A 16,422-nucleotide genomic window follows, 5' to 3' on the forward strand; every position below is an offset into this window, starting at 1 on the left:
GGTACCGTTGATTCGTTTATGAAAGTGGTGGAACGAATTACTCATTGTTGAATTCCCAATGTGTTTATCACTATGCGTTCAACCATGTAAAAGCACAACAACATTTCAATGGAAAAAACTGTCTGGTGTTTGGTCTAGTTGTCATCTACATGTGTTATCACTGTGCTTTCAACCAGTTTAAAAGCACAACAAAGTTCAAATGGGAATACAATGTTATATCTATTTATACAATTTAATTTGTTATCACTGCGCTTCATCTAATAACACAACCGAATGACCTGTATTACAGTTGAGATGACATCAAAAGCACATAATGCAAGTGATCAATGCTGTCTGAGATTCTGCACAGATTATTATAGCAGTTGTGAAGATCTCTCCAAACATCTCCTGTGTCGTTTGCATGCATCTTGAACACGTGTTGGTATTCCGCCTACAATCAGGCTAAGGGCCTGTCCAGTCCCTAGCCTATGAAAGAAATACTCTGGGTACAGGATTACATTTAAACAAAGTTGATTCAACCAGTTTGTGTCCAGTGGGCTGCCTTTATTCTCCATTCCCTGTCTTTCCCCCATCGTCTAAGAGGCATTGTTAAATGAAAATATAATATTCAATTGATTTCTAATAAAACACAATTTTATATCCACCCTACTAAGATACTAGGTGTCGTTCTTGAATTTAGGTGTTTGGAAAAATGTAGCTGTATTTTTGTGTTTTTATTTAAATGTATTTGGGTACATCTATTCTAAATCAACTAATGGTAGCTTAAATGTCTTTTCATAGTTTTTACCAGTATGATGACATTGTTCCACCAGTAGGGGCAGCAACACCAATGATGTAAACAACAATGAGACATTGGCCACAAATGCTGAAATCTATAGTCATCAATCCTTTAAAAAAGTATTTACTGAAGTGATATTAGTGAAATGATTAGTCATTAAGCTCACAATGTTACTTAGTGTTATTCAAATTGACCAACACCAAGTAACGCTGGATTCAGACACAACACATGATCAATGGAATCCTCAAATCTATGACATAATAAAAGGACGTGTTTAGCTCATCTGTTCATTAATATAGACCCCTCCCCCGACAATAGACTCCTCCCCCGATACCAGACTCCTCCCCCGATAGCAGACTCCTCCCCCGATGATATAGACCCCTCCCCCGATAACAGACTCCTCCCCCGATAATATAGACTCCTCCCCCGATATCAGACTCCTCCCCGGATAACAATAACAGACTCCTCCCCCGATAACAATAACAGACTCCTCCCCCGATAATATAGACCCCTTCCCGATACCAGACTCCTCCCCGGATAATATAGACCCCTTCCCGATACCAGACTCCTCCCCGGATAATATAGACCCCTTCCCGATACCAGACTCCTCCCCGGATAATATAGACCCCTTCCCGATACCAGACTCCTCCCCGGATAATATAGACCCCTTCCCGATACCAGACTCCTCCCCGGATAATATAGACCCCTTCCCGATACCAGACTCCTCCCCGGATAATATAGACCCCTTCCCGATACCAGACTCCTCCCCCGATAACAGACTCCTCCCCCGATAACAGACTCCTCCCCTGATAACAGTTTTCCACCGGAGCTCAAGGTCCTTGTATATCTTTGTAATCAGCGATTTTCAAGACGCTAACACCAATGACGTAAAATTGAGGGACACACATTATACTAGTAATAATATCATTTGTTTTTATTGATGTAGGCAATGTATGACATCATTTTGTTTCAATGTCTAGCATTCAAAATGATAGATAGATATCTCTAAATCGCCAAAACATGTCACTACACCGCTACACATCACCAGTAGGACAAGCCAACCTGCTATCCCCCAGTAGTTTCTACAATGCATACCAAAATATGATCTGTAGTATTAATGGCTTACATATGTTTTCTTATTAAATAACTGTAAAAAACGAAAAATGTATTACTTGTCATGTCTTTCTCATTTTAAAGTGCTTTTACATGATGCTAAAGTCAAGGATCAGAATGTATCACTACAATTCAAGAATTACCCATATAGACACAGTCCCATTGGCGACAACATGTAAAGATGCTTGAGTCACTTTTAAATGAACGCCCCCCCTTGTCCTCAAAAGGACCAAACCGCGCATGCACCACCCATTTCTCAAACGGTATAGTCCCGTTATACTCGGGAAGAGCCAGGACCTGTACAATCCCGTTATACTCGGTCAGAGCTAGGAGCAGGACCTGTACAGTCCCGTTATACTCGGGCAGAGCTAGGAGCGTTACAATCCCGTTATACTCGGGCAGAGCTAGGAGCGTTACAATCCCGTTATACTCAGGTAGAGCGAGGCGCTCCGAATAGCGGTTTGAGGAATGACGCGGAAAAGGCGAGGAGAACATGTACACAGGATTTCTCTAAACGCAAATGCTTTGATATGGAAAATGTGTTTGCTGCTGAGGTGGTGGATTCCTGTACTATTCCTGACAGGTAGGTGATGAAGATGTATATAACTTTTACTGACTAACTAGCCAACCTAGCAGTGTAATAGGTTAAGCAACTTTATTATGTTGAGTTTTATCCTCACCTCTTTTACTTTTAAGATGACATAATAAAGTTGCTTAACCTGTTACTCTGCTAGGTTTCAGTGTTCTCGGTTCGAACCTGCCCTCGTTTTGATTTCCAACAGAAAAAAATCGGTTGATGTTTTTTTCCGTGTTTTTTGAACAGCAACTTTTGTTTCAGGATTTACAAAGGGAAAACATTTCAGGAAACAACGATACATTGTAGCCTTCAAAGAAAAAAACGTAATTTACTTTCAAGTTAAAGTCACGTAGGCCTATAGTACAAGACGTGTGTAGCCCGTAAACGACACAAAGTGACGGATTTGGAATGTAGACTATCCTGCCGTTTGATTTCAACATCACGAGGGGTAGAAGCGTGAGCTTTGTTGTGTGACTTTGTGCAGCGCAATGAAGGTAGCACTGGTCTGGCGGCTGTAGACAGCCTTTTCTGTTTGTTCCATGGTACTCAACCAAGTGTGAATAATGTGAAGGGAAGTTTATAGGTCACGGATTAGAAAGGGCTGACATCAATCAGTGTACAATATCGTACATTGGAGTTGTAATATCCATTAATGAATAAATAAAATAATTACAGGTAAGTTTGAAAAAATGGTGTATTACAGATAGGGAATAATATTTTGCAATCGTTTAGTTTTTAGAAATGATAAACCTATAGATTATAGATTCTTTCCCTGAGTTGTAGTTGTCTAATGTAGGCTACAATACTCCTTTTTGATTATGTAGTTATATAGAGAGGTGTAGATTTGTAGATTTCTCCAGCTCTGTGTTTAAAATATCCTCTTAGGTAGCAGCAGGTGTTTGAGGGTCACCATAGGTCATTAAACTGGCAGCAGGTGTTTGTGAGGGACACCATAGGTCCTTAGACTAGCAGCAGGTGTTTGAGGGACACCGCAGGTCCTTAGTCTAGCAGTAGGTATTTGAGGGACACCATAGGTCCTTAGACTAGCAGCAGGTGTTTGAGGGACACCATATGTCCTTAGACTAGCAGCAGGTGTTTGTGAGTGACACCACAGGTCCTTAGACTGGGAGCATGTGTTTGAGGGTCACCATAGGTCATTAAACTGGCAGCAGGTGTTTGTGAGGGACACCATAGGTCCTTAGACTAGCAGCAGGTGTTTGTGAGTGTAACGTCCTGACCAGAGTTCTTATGTGTTTTGCTTGTTTAGTGTTGGTCAGGACGTGAGCTGGGTGGGAATTCTATGTTGTGTGTCTAGTTCGTCTGTTTCTATGTTCAGCCTGATATGGTTCTCAATCAGAGACAGCTGTCAATCGTTGTCCCTGATTGAGAATCATATATAGGTGGCTTGTTTTGTGTTGGGGATTGTGGGTGGTTGTTTCCTGTCTCTGTGTTTGTGTTCTGCACCAGCTAGGACTGTGACGGTATGTTCTTTTGTTATTTTGTATAGTGTTTTTGTTTTGTCTAATTAAATTCATTATGTCAAATTACCACGCTGCACATTGGTCCTCTGATCCTTCTCGCCTCTCCTCGTCTGAGGAGGAGGACGAAGTAGACTGCCGTTACAGAACCACCCACCAAACCCGGATCAAGCAGCGTGAGAACGGGCAGCAGCGACAGCAGCAGCGGTACCAGGAGGAATGGTCATGGGAGCAAATATTGAACGGAGAAGGACCCTGGGCTAAGGTTGGAGAATATCGCCGCTCTCGGGAAGAGATGGAGGCAGCTAAAGCCCAGGAGCGGTGGTATGAGGAGGCAGCACGGAAGCGTGGCTGGAAGCCCGTGAAGAAACCCCAAAAATGTCTTGGGGGGGGACTAAAGGGTAGTGTGGCGAAGTCAGGTAGGAAACCTGCGCCCACTTCCCATGCTTACCGTGGAGAGCGGGAGTACGGGCAGACACCGTGTTATGCGGAAGAGCGCATGGTGTCTCCTGTACGGGTGCATAGCCCGGTGCGGGTTATTCCACCTCCCCGCACTGGGCGGGCTAGAGTGAGCATTGAGCCAAGTGCCATGAAGCCGGCTCTACATATCTGGCCTCCAGTACGTCTCCTCGGGCCGGTGTACATGGCACCAGCCTTACGCATGGTGTCCCCGGTTCGCCAACACAGCCCAGTGCGGGTTATTCCACCTCCCCGCACTGGACGGGCTACGGGGAGCATGCAACCAGGTAGGGTTGGGCAGGCTCAGTGCTCAAGGGAGCCAGTACGCCTGCACGGTCCGGTATATCCGGCGCTACCTTCCCGCTCCAGCCCAGTACCACCAGTGCCTACACCACGCACCAGGCTTCCAGTGCGTCTCCAGAGCCCTGTTCCTCCTCCACGCACTCTCCCTATGGTGCGTGTCTCCAGCCCAGTACCTCCAGTTCCGGCACCACGCACCAAGCCTCCTTATGCGTCTCCAGAGCCCTGTACGCACTGTTCCTTCTCCCCGCACTCGCCCTGAGGTGCGTGCCTTCAGCCCGGTACCACCAGTGCCGGTACCACGCACCAGGCCTATAGTGCGCATCGAGAGTCCAGTGTGCCCTGTGTGCCCTGTTCCTGCTCCCCGCACTAGCTTTGAGGTGCGTGTCTCCAGTCCGGTACCACCAGTTCCGGCACCACGCACCAGGCCTACTGTGCGCCTCAGCAGGTCAGAGTCGGCCGTCTGCCCAACGCCGCCTGCACTGCTCGTCTGTCCAGCGCCGTCTGAGCTGCCTGCCTGCCCAGCGCCGTCTGAACTGCCTGCACTGCTCGTCTGCTCAACGCCGCCTGCACTGCTCGTCTGCCCAGCGCCGTCTGAGCTGCCTGCACTGCCTGCCTGCCCAGCGCCGTCTGAGCTGCCTGCGTGCCCAGCACCATCTGAGCCATCCGTCTGCCCAGCACCATCTGAACCATCCGTCTGCCCAGCGCCGTCTGAGCCATCCGTCTGCCCAGCGCCGTCTGAGCCATCCGTCTGCCCAGCGCCGTCTGAGCAATCCGTCTGCCCAGCGCCATCTGAGCCATCCGTCTACCCAGCGCCATCTGAGCCATCCGTCTGCCACGAGCCTTCAGAGCCGCCCGTCTGTCCCGAGCCATTAGAGCCGTCCGCCAGTCAGGAGCCGCTAGAGCCGTCCGTCAGTCAGGAGCTGCCAGAACCGCCAGCCAGTCAGGAGCTGCCAGAGCCGCCAGCCAGTAAGGAGCCGCCAGCCAGTAAGGAGCTACCAGCCAGTAAGGAGCTGCCAGCCAGTCAGGAGCTGCCAGAGCCGCCAGCCAGTCAGGAGCTGCCAGAGCCGCCAGCCAGTCAGGAGCTGCCAGAGCCGCCAGCCAGTCAGGAGCTGCCAGAGCCGCCAGCCAGTCAGGAGCTGCCAGAGCCGCCAGCCAGTCAGGAGCTGCCAGAGCCGCCAGCCAGTCAGGAGCTGCCAGAGCCGCCAGCCAGTCAGGAGCTGCCAGAGCCGCCAGCCAGTCAGGAGCTGCCAGAGCCGCCAGCCAGTCATGAGCTGCCCTACAGTCATGAGCTGCCCTACAGTCATGAGCTGCCCTCCAGTCATGAGCTGCCTTCCAGTCATGAGCTGCCCTACAGTCATGAGCTGCCCTACAGTCATGAACTACACAACAGTCATGAGCTGCCCTCCAGTCATGAGCTGCCCTCCAGTTATGAGCTGCCACCCAGTCATGAGCTGCCACCCAGTCATGAGCTGCCACCCAGTCATGAGCTGCCACCCAGTCAGGAGCTGCCACCCAGTCCGGAGCTGCCACCCAGTCCAGAGCTGCCACCCAGTCCGGAGCTGCCACCCAGTCCGGAGCTGCCACTCAGTCCGGAGCTGCCATTCGTCCTGAGCTGCCTCTCTGTCCTGAGCTACCTCTCTGTCCTGAGCTACCTCTCTGTCCTGAGCTACCTCCTAAATCATGTGGGGGCCGTGGGGAGGATTCTTAGGCCAAGGTCGTGGGCGAGGGTCGCCACTCAAAGGACGCTAAGGAGGGGGACAAAGACAGTGGTGGAGTGGTGTCCTCGTCCACCGCCGGAGCTGCCACCGCGGACAGATGCCCACCCAGACCCTCCCCTTGAGTTTTAGGGGTGCGTTCGGAGTCCGCACCTCAGGGGGGGGGGGGGGGGGGGTACTGTAACGTCCTGACCAGAGTTCTTATGTGTTTTGCTTGTTTAGTGTTGGTCAGGACGTGAGCTGGGTGGGAATTCTATGTTGTGTGTCTAGTTTGTCTGTTTCTATGTTCAGCCTGATATGGTTCTCAATCAGAGACAGCTGTCAATCGTTGTCCCTGATTGAGAATCATATATAGGTGGCTTGTTTTGTGTTGGGGATTGTGGGTGGTTGTTTCCTGTCTCTGTGTTTGTGTTCTGCACCAGCTAGGACTGTGACGGTATGTTCTTTTGTTATTTTGTATAGTGTTTTTGTTTTGTCTAATTAAATTCATTATGTCAAATTACCACGCTGCACATTGGTCCTCTGATCCTTCTCGCCTCTCCTCGTCTGAGGAGGAGGACGAAGTAGACTGCCGTTACAGAACCACCCACCAAACCCGGATCAAGCAGCGTGAGAACGGGCAGCAGCGACAGCAGCAGCGGTACCAGGAGGAATGGTCATGGGAGCAAATATTGAACGGAGAAGGACCCTGGGCTAAGGTTGGAGAATATCGCCGCTCTCGGGAAGAGATGGAGGCAGCTAAAGCCCAGGAGCGGTGGTATGAGGAGGCAGCACGGAAGCGTGGCTGGAAGCCCGTGAAGAAACCCCAAAAATGTCTTGGGGGGGGACTAAAGGGTAGTGTGGCGAAGTCAGGTAGGAAACCTGCGCCCACTTCCCATGCTTACCGTGGAGAGCGGGAGTACGGGCAGACACCGTGTTATGCGGAAGAGCGCACGGTGTCTCCTGTACGGGTGCATAGCCCGGTGCGGGTTATTCCACCTCCCCGCACTGGGCGGGCTAGAGTGAGCATTGAGCCAAGTGCCATGAAGCCGGCTCTACATATCTGGCCTCCAGTACGTCTCCTCGGGCCGGTGTACATGGCACCAGCCTTACGCATGGTGTCCCCGGTTCGCCAACACAGCCCAGTGCGGGTTATTCCACCTCCCCGCACTGGACGGGCTACGGGGAGCATGCAACCAGGTAGGGTTGGGCAGGCTCAGTGCTCAAGGGAGCCAGTACGCCTGCACGGTCCGGTATATCCGGCGCTACCTTCCCGCTCCAGCCCAGTACCACCAGTGCCTACACCACGCACCAGGCTTCCAGTGCGTCTCCAGAGCCCTGTTCCTCCTCCACGCACTCTCCCTATGGTGCGTGTCTCCAGCCCAGTACCTCCAGTTCCGGCACCACGCACCAAGCCTCCTTATGCGTCTCCAGAGCCCTGTATGCACTTTTCCTTCTCCCCGCACTCGCCCTGAGGTGCGTGCCTTCAGCCCGGTACCACCATTGCCGGTACCACGCACCAGGCCTATAGTGCGCATCGAGAGTCCAGTGTGCCCTGTTCCTGCTCCCCGCACTAGCTTTGAGGTGCGTGTCTCCAGTCCGGTACCACCAGTTCCGGCACCACGCACCAGGCCTACTGTGCGCCTCAGTAGGTCAGAGTCGGCCGTCTGCCCAACGCCGCCTGCACTGCTCGTCTGTCCAGCGCCGTCTGAGCTGCCTGCCTGCCCAGCGCCGTCTGAACTGCCTGCACTGCTCGTCTGCTCAACGCCGCCTGCACTGCTCGTCTGCCCAGCGCCGTCTGAGCTGCCTGCACTGCCTGCCTGCCCAGCGCCGTCTGAGCTGCCTGCCTGCCCAGCACCATCTGAGCCATCCGTCTGCCCAGCGCCGTCTGAACCATCCGTCTGCCCAGCGCCGTCTGAGCCATCCGTCTGCCCAGCGCCGTCTGAGCCATCCGTCTGCCCAGCGCCGTCTGAGCAATCCGTCTGCCCAGCGCCATCTGAGCCATCCGTCTGCCACGAGCCTTCAGAGCCGCCCGTCTGTCCCGAGCCATTAGAGCCGTCCGCCAGTCAGGAGCCGCTAGAGCCGTCCGTCAGTCAGGAGCTGCCAGAACCGCCAGCCAGTCAGGAGCTGCCAGAGCCGCCAGCCAGTAAGGAGCCGCCAGCCAGTAAGGAGCCGCCAGCCAGTCAGGAGCCGCCAGCCAGTCAGGAGCCGCCAGCCAGTCAGGAGCCGCCAGCCAGTCAGGAGCCGCCAGCCAGTCAGGAGCTGCCAGAGCCGCCAGCCAGTCAGGAGCTGCCAGAGCCGCCAGCCAGTCAGGAGCTGCCAGAGCCGCCAGCCAGTCAGGAGCTGCCAGAGCCGCCAGCCAGTCAGGAGCTGCCAGAGCCGCCAGCCAGTCAGGAGCTGCCAGAGCCGCCAGCCAGTCAGGAGCTGCCAGAGCCGCCAGCCAGTCATGAGCTGCCCTACAGTCATGAGCTGCCCTACAGTCATGAGCTGCCCTACAGTCATGAGATGCCCTCCAGTCATGAGCTGCCCTCCAGTCATGAGCTGCCCTCCAGTTATGAGCTGCCACCCAGTCATGAGCTGCCACCCAGTCATGAGCTGCCACCCAGTCATGAGCTGCCACCCAGTCATGAGCTGCCACCCAGTCATGAGCTGCCACCCAGTCATGAGCTGCCACCCAGTCAGGAGCTGCCACCCAGTCAGGAGCTGCCACCCAGTCCGGAGCTGCCACCCAGTCCGGAGCTGCCACCCAGTCTGGAGCTGCCATTCGTCCTGAGCTGCCTCTCTGTCCTGAGCTACCTCTCTGTCCTGAGCTACCTCTCTGTCCTGAGCTACCTCCTAAATCATGTGGGGGCCGTGGGGAGGATTTTTAGGCCAAGGTCGTGGGCGAGGGTCGCCACTCAAAGAACGCTAAGGAAGGGGCAAAGACAGTGGTGGAGTGGTGTCCTCGTCCACCGCCGGAGCTGCCACCGCGGACAGATGCCCACCCAGACCCTCCCCTTGAGTTTTAGGGGTGCGTTCGGAGTCCGCACCTCGGGGGGGGGGGGGGGGGTTACTGTAACGTCCTGACCAGAGTTCTTATGTGTTTTGCTTGTTTAGTGTTGGTCAGGACGTGAGCTGGGTGGGAATTCTATGTTGTGTGTCTAGTTCGTCTGTTTCTATGTTCAGCCTGATATGGTTCTCAATCAGAGACAGCTGTCAATCGTTGTCCCTGATTGAGAATCATATATAGGTGGCTTGTTTTGTGTTGGGGATTGTGGGTGGTTGTTTCCTGTCTCTGTGTTTGTGTTCTGCACCAGCTAGGACTGTGACGGTATGTTCTTTTGTTATTTTGTATAGTGTTTTTGTTTTGTCTAATTTAATTCATTATGTCAAATTACCACGCTGCACATTGGTCCTCTGATCCTTCTCGCCTCTCCTCGTCTGAGGAGGAGGACGAAGTAGACTGCCGTTACAGTGAGGGACACCGCAGGTCCTTAGTCTAGCAGTAGGTGTTTGTGAGGGACACCACAGGTCCTTAGACTAGCAGCAGGTGTTTGTGAGGGACACCACAGGTCCTTAGTCTAGCAGCAGCTGTTTGAGGTACACCACAGGTCCTTAGACTAGCAGCAGGTGTTTGTGAGGGGCACCACAGGTCCTTAGACTGGCAGCAGGTGTTTGTGAGTGACACCACAGGTCCTTAGACTGGCAGCAGGTGTTTGAGGGACACCATAGGTCCTTAGACTAGCAGCAGGTGTTTGAGGGACACCACAGGTCCTTAGACTAGCAGCAGGTGTTTGAGGGACACCGCAGGTCGTTAGACTAGCAGTAGGTATTTGAGGGACACCACAGGTCCTTAGACTAGCAGCAGGTGTTTGAGGGACACCGCAGGTCCTTAGTCTAGCAGCAGGTGTTTGAGGGACACCATAGGTCCTTAGACTAGCAGCAGGTGTTTGAGGGACACCATATGTCCTTAGACTAGCAGTAGGTGTTTGTGAGGGACACCACAGGTCCTTAGACTAGCAGCAGGTGTTTGTGAGGGACACCACAGGTCCTTAGACTGGCAGCAGGTGTTTGTGAGTGACACCACAGGTCCTTAGACTGGCAGCAGGTGTTTGAGGGACACCATAGGTCCTTAGACTAGCAGCAGGTGTTTGAGGGACACCATAGGTCCTTAGACTAGCAGCAGGTGTTTGAGGGACACCACAGGTCCTTAGACTAGCAGCAGGTGTTTGAGGGACACCACAGGTCCTTAGACTAGCAGCAGGTGTTTGAGGGACACCACAGTTCCTTAGACTAGCAGCAGGTGTTTGAAGGACACCACAGGTCCTTAGACTAGCAGCAGGTGTTTGAGGGACACCACAGGTCCTTAGACTAGCAGTAGTTGTTTGTGAGGGACACCGCAGGTCCTTAGACTAGCAGCAGGTGTTTGAGGGACACCACAGGGAAAAGGATCTTCTTTTCTAATGCTCTATGTGCAACTTTCAAACTACAAACAGCGTAAGGAACAGGTCTGAAGTGGACTTCTGCTCCCTGCCTCTCCTCCCTTTCCCTCCTCATCCTTTCTTTCCTTGCTCTCCTGAAGTGCTGTGGCCTGCGGTGTGAGGAATGTAACCCACTACACACCAACCGATTTCCCCTGTGCCTCTCTCTCTCTCTCTCTCTCTCTCTCTCTCTCTCTCTCTCTCTCTCTTTCCCCCTTCTCTTTGTCCCTCGTCTCTCTACACTCTTTCCCTCTCTACCATCTCTCTCTCTGTCGTTTAATCTCTCTCTCGCTCTGTGTGTGTCTGAAACAGCTAGGCTCAGCTCCTCTCCCCTCTAAACCCTCCCGTAGAACCCTCCTGTAGACTCCGTAGACCCCTCCTGTAGACTCTTTAGAACCCTCCTGTAGACACAGTAGGGCTCTTCTGTAGACTCAGTAGGGCTCTTCTGTAGACTCAGTAGTGCTCTTCTGTAGACTCAGTAGGGCTCTTCTGTAGACTCAGTATGGCTCTTCTGTAGACTCTGTAGGGCTCTTCTGTAGACTCAGTAGGGCTCTTCTGTAGACTCAGTATGGCTCTTCTGTAGACTCTGTAGGGCTCTTCTGAAGATGAACTAATAAAATAAACCACCCCTGTCCCTGCTCCACTCCTGAGGTGGTTTCCCTGGAAACGAATAAAGCCTGTGTTCCCAGTAGCTCTCAATCCTCTGAAAGACCCTGCTGACCTTCTGTTGTTTCCCTTTCTGCTGCTGGGAATGTTATGGCAATGTTTTGGGAATGTTCTAGTAATGTTATAGGAATGTTATGGCAATGTTTTGGGAATGTTCTAGTAATGTTATGGGAATGTTATGGCAATGTTTTGGGAATGTTCTAGTAATGTTATGGGAATGTTATGGCAATGTTTTGGGAATGTTCTAGTAATGTTATGGGAATGTTATGGCAATGTTTTGGGGATGTTCTAGTAATGTTATGGGAATGTTATGGCAATGTTTTGGGAATGTTCTAGTAATGTTATGGGAATGTTCTAGTAATGTTATGGGAATGTTCTAGTAATGTTATGGGAATCAGGTCAGGCTTCACAAAGGGCCTTGCTACTAGGCTGAACTTGGTTCCATAAATAACAGGACTACAGTAACAAAGTAAAAGCCTATAGATCAGGGATCATCAAATAGATTCAGTCGCCGGATGGTGTTTTTCCTTCAGCAAAAGTTCAGGGGCCCGGAACACAATTATAAATCATTTGTAGACGGCATATTGACTGCAAGAAACCGAAACGGATGTAATATTTGACAAATATATAATAATTTAGAACCTTGCTTACATTTGCATACCATCACATATATCACTCTTATGTGTGGGAATACTTGAACAGATTTCCAAAATGAAAATCACTTGGAGCTGATTTCCTGGTGTTTGTACAGTCTTTTATGTTCAACAATAGCAATTCTACAAAAAACAATATATATAATAATTTTTTGTTTCATAAATCTTGGGGGGCCAAATAAAAGGGTCTGTCAGTTGGGGAACCCTGCTAGAGACCATGCCGACTAGAGGTGGAGCGGCATTGTATCACTGTTATCTATGTAAAGGCCTTCTATGTGGAGTACAGCCTATGATGTTCTAGTTCTAGTAATGCTATGGGAATGTTCTAGTAATGTTTTGGGAATGTTCTAGTAATGTTATGGGAATGTTCTAGTAATGTTATGGGAATGTTCTAGTAATGTTATGGAAGCTGTTACTGTTTTATTTCTGGCTCATCCAGAAGTTCCCTGTTTCATGAAGCAGTTTGGGAGACTCTCCCCCTCGCTACTGTCTAACACACACACACACACACACACACACACACACACACACACACACACACACACACACACACACACATACACATACACATACACACACACACACACATGGACACACACACACACACACACACACACACACATGGACACACACACACACACACACACACACACACACACACACACACACACACACACACACACACACACACACACACACACACACACACACACACACACACACACACACACACACACACACACACACACACACACACACAGGACATGATTAAATGAAGATACCCATCCCCCATCTCTCCCTCTGCTCACTGTTCCATTTCAGACCACATTGTTCACTGACCTCACCTCCCACTGCCTATTCAGAGAAACACCACACACACACACACACACACACACACACACACACACACACACACACACACACACACACACACACACACACACACACACACACACACACACACACACACACACACACACACACACACACACACTTAGCAGACACAGATGTTTTTAGGCTTGTGTGTTTTCAGTTCATCACCTGCTGATTGACTGGACTGTCCAGCTGTGTTGTCAAGCTCCTGCTCATGAGATCTGTCGGGTTCAGAATGTATTAACCAACTGGGTTTGAACTAGTCTACTCACCACAACACTGTTTGTCCCCTGAACCACCTCTGCTACATTCTGTTCAGAATCATATCAACTCAACTCAGTGAGTCAGATACAGACAGAGTGAATCAGGTTCCTGATCATGAACCACTGAACCACCTCTGTTACATTCTGTTCAGAATCATATCAACTCAACTCAGTGAGTCAGATACAGACAGAGTGAATCAGGTTCCTCATCACAAACCACTGAACCACCTCTGCTACATTCTGTTCAGAATCATATCAACTCAACTCAGTGAGTCAGATACAGACAGAGTGAATCAGGTTCCTCATCATGAACCACTGAACCACCTCTGCTACATTCTGTTCAGAATCATATCAACTCAACTCAGAGAGTCAGATACAGACAGAGTGAATCAGGTGTTTTTATGTTTTTAGGCTTTGAGACTGTGGTCATAGTGACCACTTGTGTTAAGTGTGGGGGGATTGACTCAATCACCACACTGGTAAACCCGGGTAACTGGTATTTAAAATGAAAGATTACCACACCAGCAACATATAATTCTGTTCATTTTGTTGAGTCAGATTGCCTATTAAAATTACAGTCTCCTCTTCTGCAGAAATGCTGTTAGTTTGTCTCAAATGGCACCCTATTCCATACATAGTGCACTACTTTTGAGACCTATGGGCCCTGGTCAAAAGTAGTGCCCTAAATAGGGTGCCATTTGGGACACAGGCCGTGTTCAATTGTACAGACAGGAATTGAACTGGAACAGATCCTGAGAAACTCTGATTTCTCTTTCTGAGGTTCATGAAAACCTTTCAGTAGCCTCGTCCCCAGCCTGGGGCTGACACTAACCGTATAGACACCTGTTAAGGATGAAACGACCTCTGCTCCTCTTTCCCAAACAAGGAGATAAGTAGATTTCAGCGCTCCCATCAAGTCCCTTATCCAAGCAGACATACCGGTAGTTAACACAGTCTAGGTCTATCAAGTCCCTTATCCAAGCAGACATAGTTAACACAGTCTAGGTCTATCAAGTCCCTTATCCAAGCAGACATAATTAACACAGTCTAGGTCTATCAAGTCCTTTATCCAAGCAGACATAGTTAACACAGTCTGGGTCTATCAAGTCCCTTATCCAAGCAGACATAGTTAACACAGTCTGGGTCTAGGAGAAATGAAGGCTCTTCTTCTAGCTAACCCAGTTCCAGCCTCAGAACCACATGTCACAGGTGGGAAACCTCCTGAGGGGGATACTGATTATGACGTCGCACGCAGGGCTCCCTCATCACGAGAGCACGAGACCACCTCACCTCCACTACACGCAGTCAGACTAGTCTACTCCTGCTCTGTTTCACGTTGATGGTAACAGGCTGTATTTAACTGTGTTTTAGGAGCTTTGTGAGGCTGGAGGTGAACATTCACTAGATGATGTAATTACCGGTTGGTCTGAAGTGCTGGTCTCGTGGTGAATGTAGGAGGGCGGACAGGGCCACGCTGCAGATCTGGGTATTTCTCTCTATATGTCTGTTCACAGTGACACTGCCAGCTAGCCAGGTCCCAGATCTGTTTGTGCTATCATGTCATCTCCTTGACATGGCAATTAGTGACCCTCTCTCTCTCTGTCTCTCTTTCTCTCTCCCCCAGATCTCCCATCAAGCTCAGCCATCCAGGTCTCCGCTCGTGAAGACAGGAAGTATGCCATGCTGTTCCAGTCGGTGGTCCTGCCGTGTCAATACTCCAGCATGTCCACCCAGACGCCTGTGGTCCAATGGTGGTACAAGTCTTACTGCCGCGACCGCACCCGCGACGCCTTCAGCTTCCCGGAGAGCCTGGGGGTAAGGGGGTCCGAGCTGGGATCCTCGTCCCATCTAGACTGCTCCGATTCTAGCCGCACCGTCCGCGTGGTGGCCTCCGTCACCGGATCCTCCATCACCCTGGCCGAGCACTACAAGGCCAGAGATATTACTATCATCAACAGTAAGACATGGCACTCAATACTACTGTGGTTGATGATGGTATTACATCAGGGGGAATAGATGTCCAGGGAGGCTGGTCAGGTCCTCTAGATACAAGACATGTCACTAGTGTTGTTGATGATGCTATTACATCAGGGGGACTAGATGTCCAGGGAGGCTGGTCAGGTCCTCTAGATACAAGACATGTCACTAGTGTTGTTGATGATGGTATTAAATCAGGGGGACTAGATGTCCAGGGAGGCTGGTCAGGTCCTCTAGATACAAGACATGTCCCTAGTGTTGTTGATGATGGTATTACATCAGGGGGACTAGATGTCCAGGGAGGCTGGTCAGGTCCAGCAGATCAAATAAAGATAATGTAGATTAAGGTCACTGGTGGTTGAGGTCACAGGCAGGTCACAAGGCTGCCTCTCTTCTCACACACGTTGACATGCACCCACCCACATGCGTGTTGTGAGGTCCTCTGAAGAGACACTGAGAGGGTGTTGTGGAGGACAGGCAGGGTGATGAAGAGGAAGAGACGTGATAGTCCGGCGTCCCATTGTGACATAGCTACACGGGGGACGCACAGCCCGAACACGCAACTCCCCACAATCCCCAGCCAACGCAGCTCCACGTTCTGGTCCTCTATGCGTTTTAATGTGTTGACAGTTGGAGAAATTGCTTGAGCCACGCTAAGAATTCAAAGTATGAAAGTCAACGGTCCAACATTCTAGAACACTGCTGTGTGTACACATACACGTTTTGGACTCTGATAGCCGCTTTAGACTCAGAGACATCGGTGAGCAGACAGGGAAAGAGAGAGATGGATAGAGTAAGAGGGAGAGGAGAGAGAGAGAGGGAAAGATGGAGACAGAGGGAGTGAGAGAGGGAAAGATGGAGACAGAGTGAGAGTGAGGGGCGGAGAGGTAGACAGAGACAGAGAGAGGTGGAGTGTGTGAGAGAGAGCGAGAGAGAGAGATGGAAAGAGGGAGAGAGAGAGAGAGAGAGGGGTGGAGAGGGAGACGGAGAGAGAGGGACGGCGAGGGAGACAGAGAGAGAGCTGCTAAGGGAGAGAGAGAGGAGCGGAGAGGGAGGCAGAGAGAGAGAGAGCTGTAGAGAGAGAGAGCTGCAGAGAGAGAGAGAGGGGGGCGGAGAGGGAGACAGAGA

The 16,422-nt window shown here is 50.8% G+C and overlaps 1 protein-coding gene across 4 annotated transcripts in view; it reads left to right on the top strand.

The window, feature by feature from the left end:
• The first annotated feature begins 2,124 nt into the window (after window positions 1-2,124).
• Window positions 2,125-16,422, top strand: part of LOC129859973 (immunoglobulin-like domain-containing receptor 2) — a 44,201-nt gene continuing 29,903 nt past the window's right edge. For all 4 annotated transcript variants that reach the window (XM_055930259.1, XM_055930258.1, XM_055930261.1 and 1 more), the window contains exons 1-2: window positions 2,125-2,474; window positions 14,942-15,274. In XM_055930259.1, coding sequence (XP_055786234.1) covers window positions 2,360-2,474; window positions 14,942-15,274 — 448 coding nt within the window. In that variant the 5' untranslated portion in view covers window positions 2,125-2,359. The remainder of the gene's footprint in view (window positions 2,475-14,941; window positions 15,275-16,422) is intronic.

This window comes from Salvelinus fontinalis, chromosome 7, assembly GCF_029448725.1.
Source record: "Salvelinus fontinalis isolate EN_2023a chromosome 7, ASM2944872v1, whole genome shotgun sequence".
Taxonomy (NCBI): Eukaryota; Metazoa; Chordata; class Actinopteri; order Salmoniformes; family Salmonidae; genus Salvelinus; species Salvelinus fontinalis.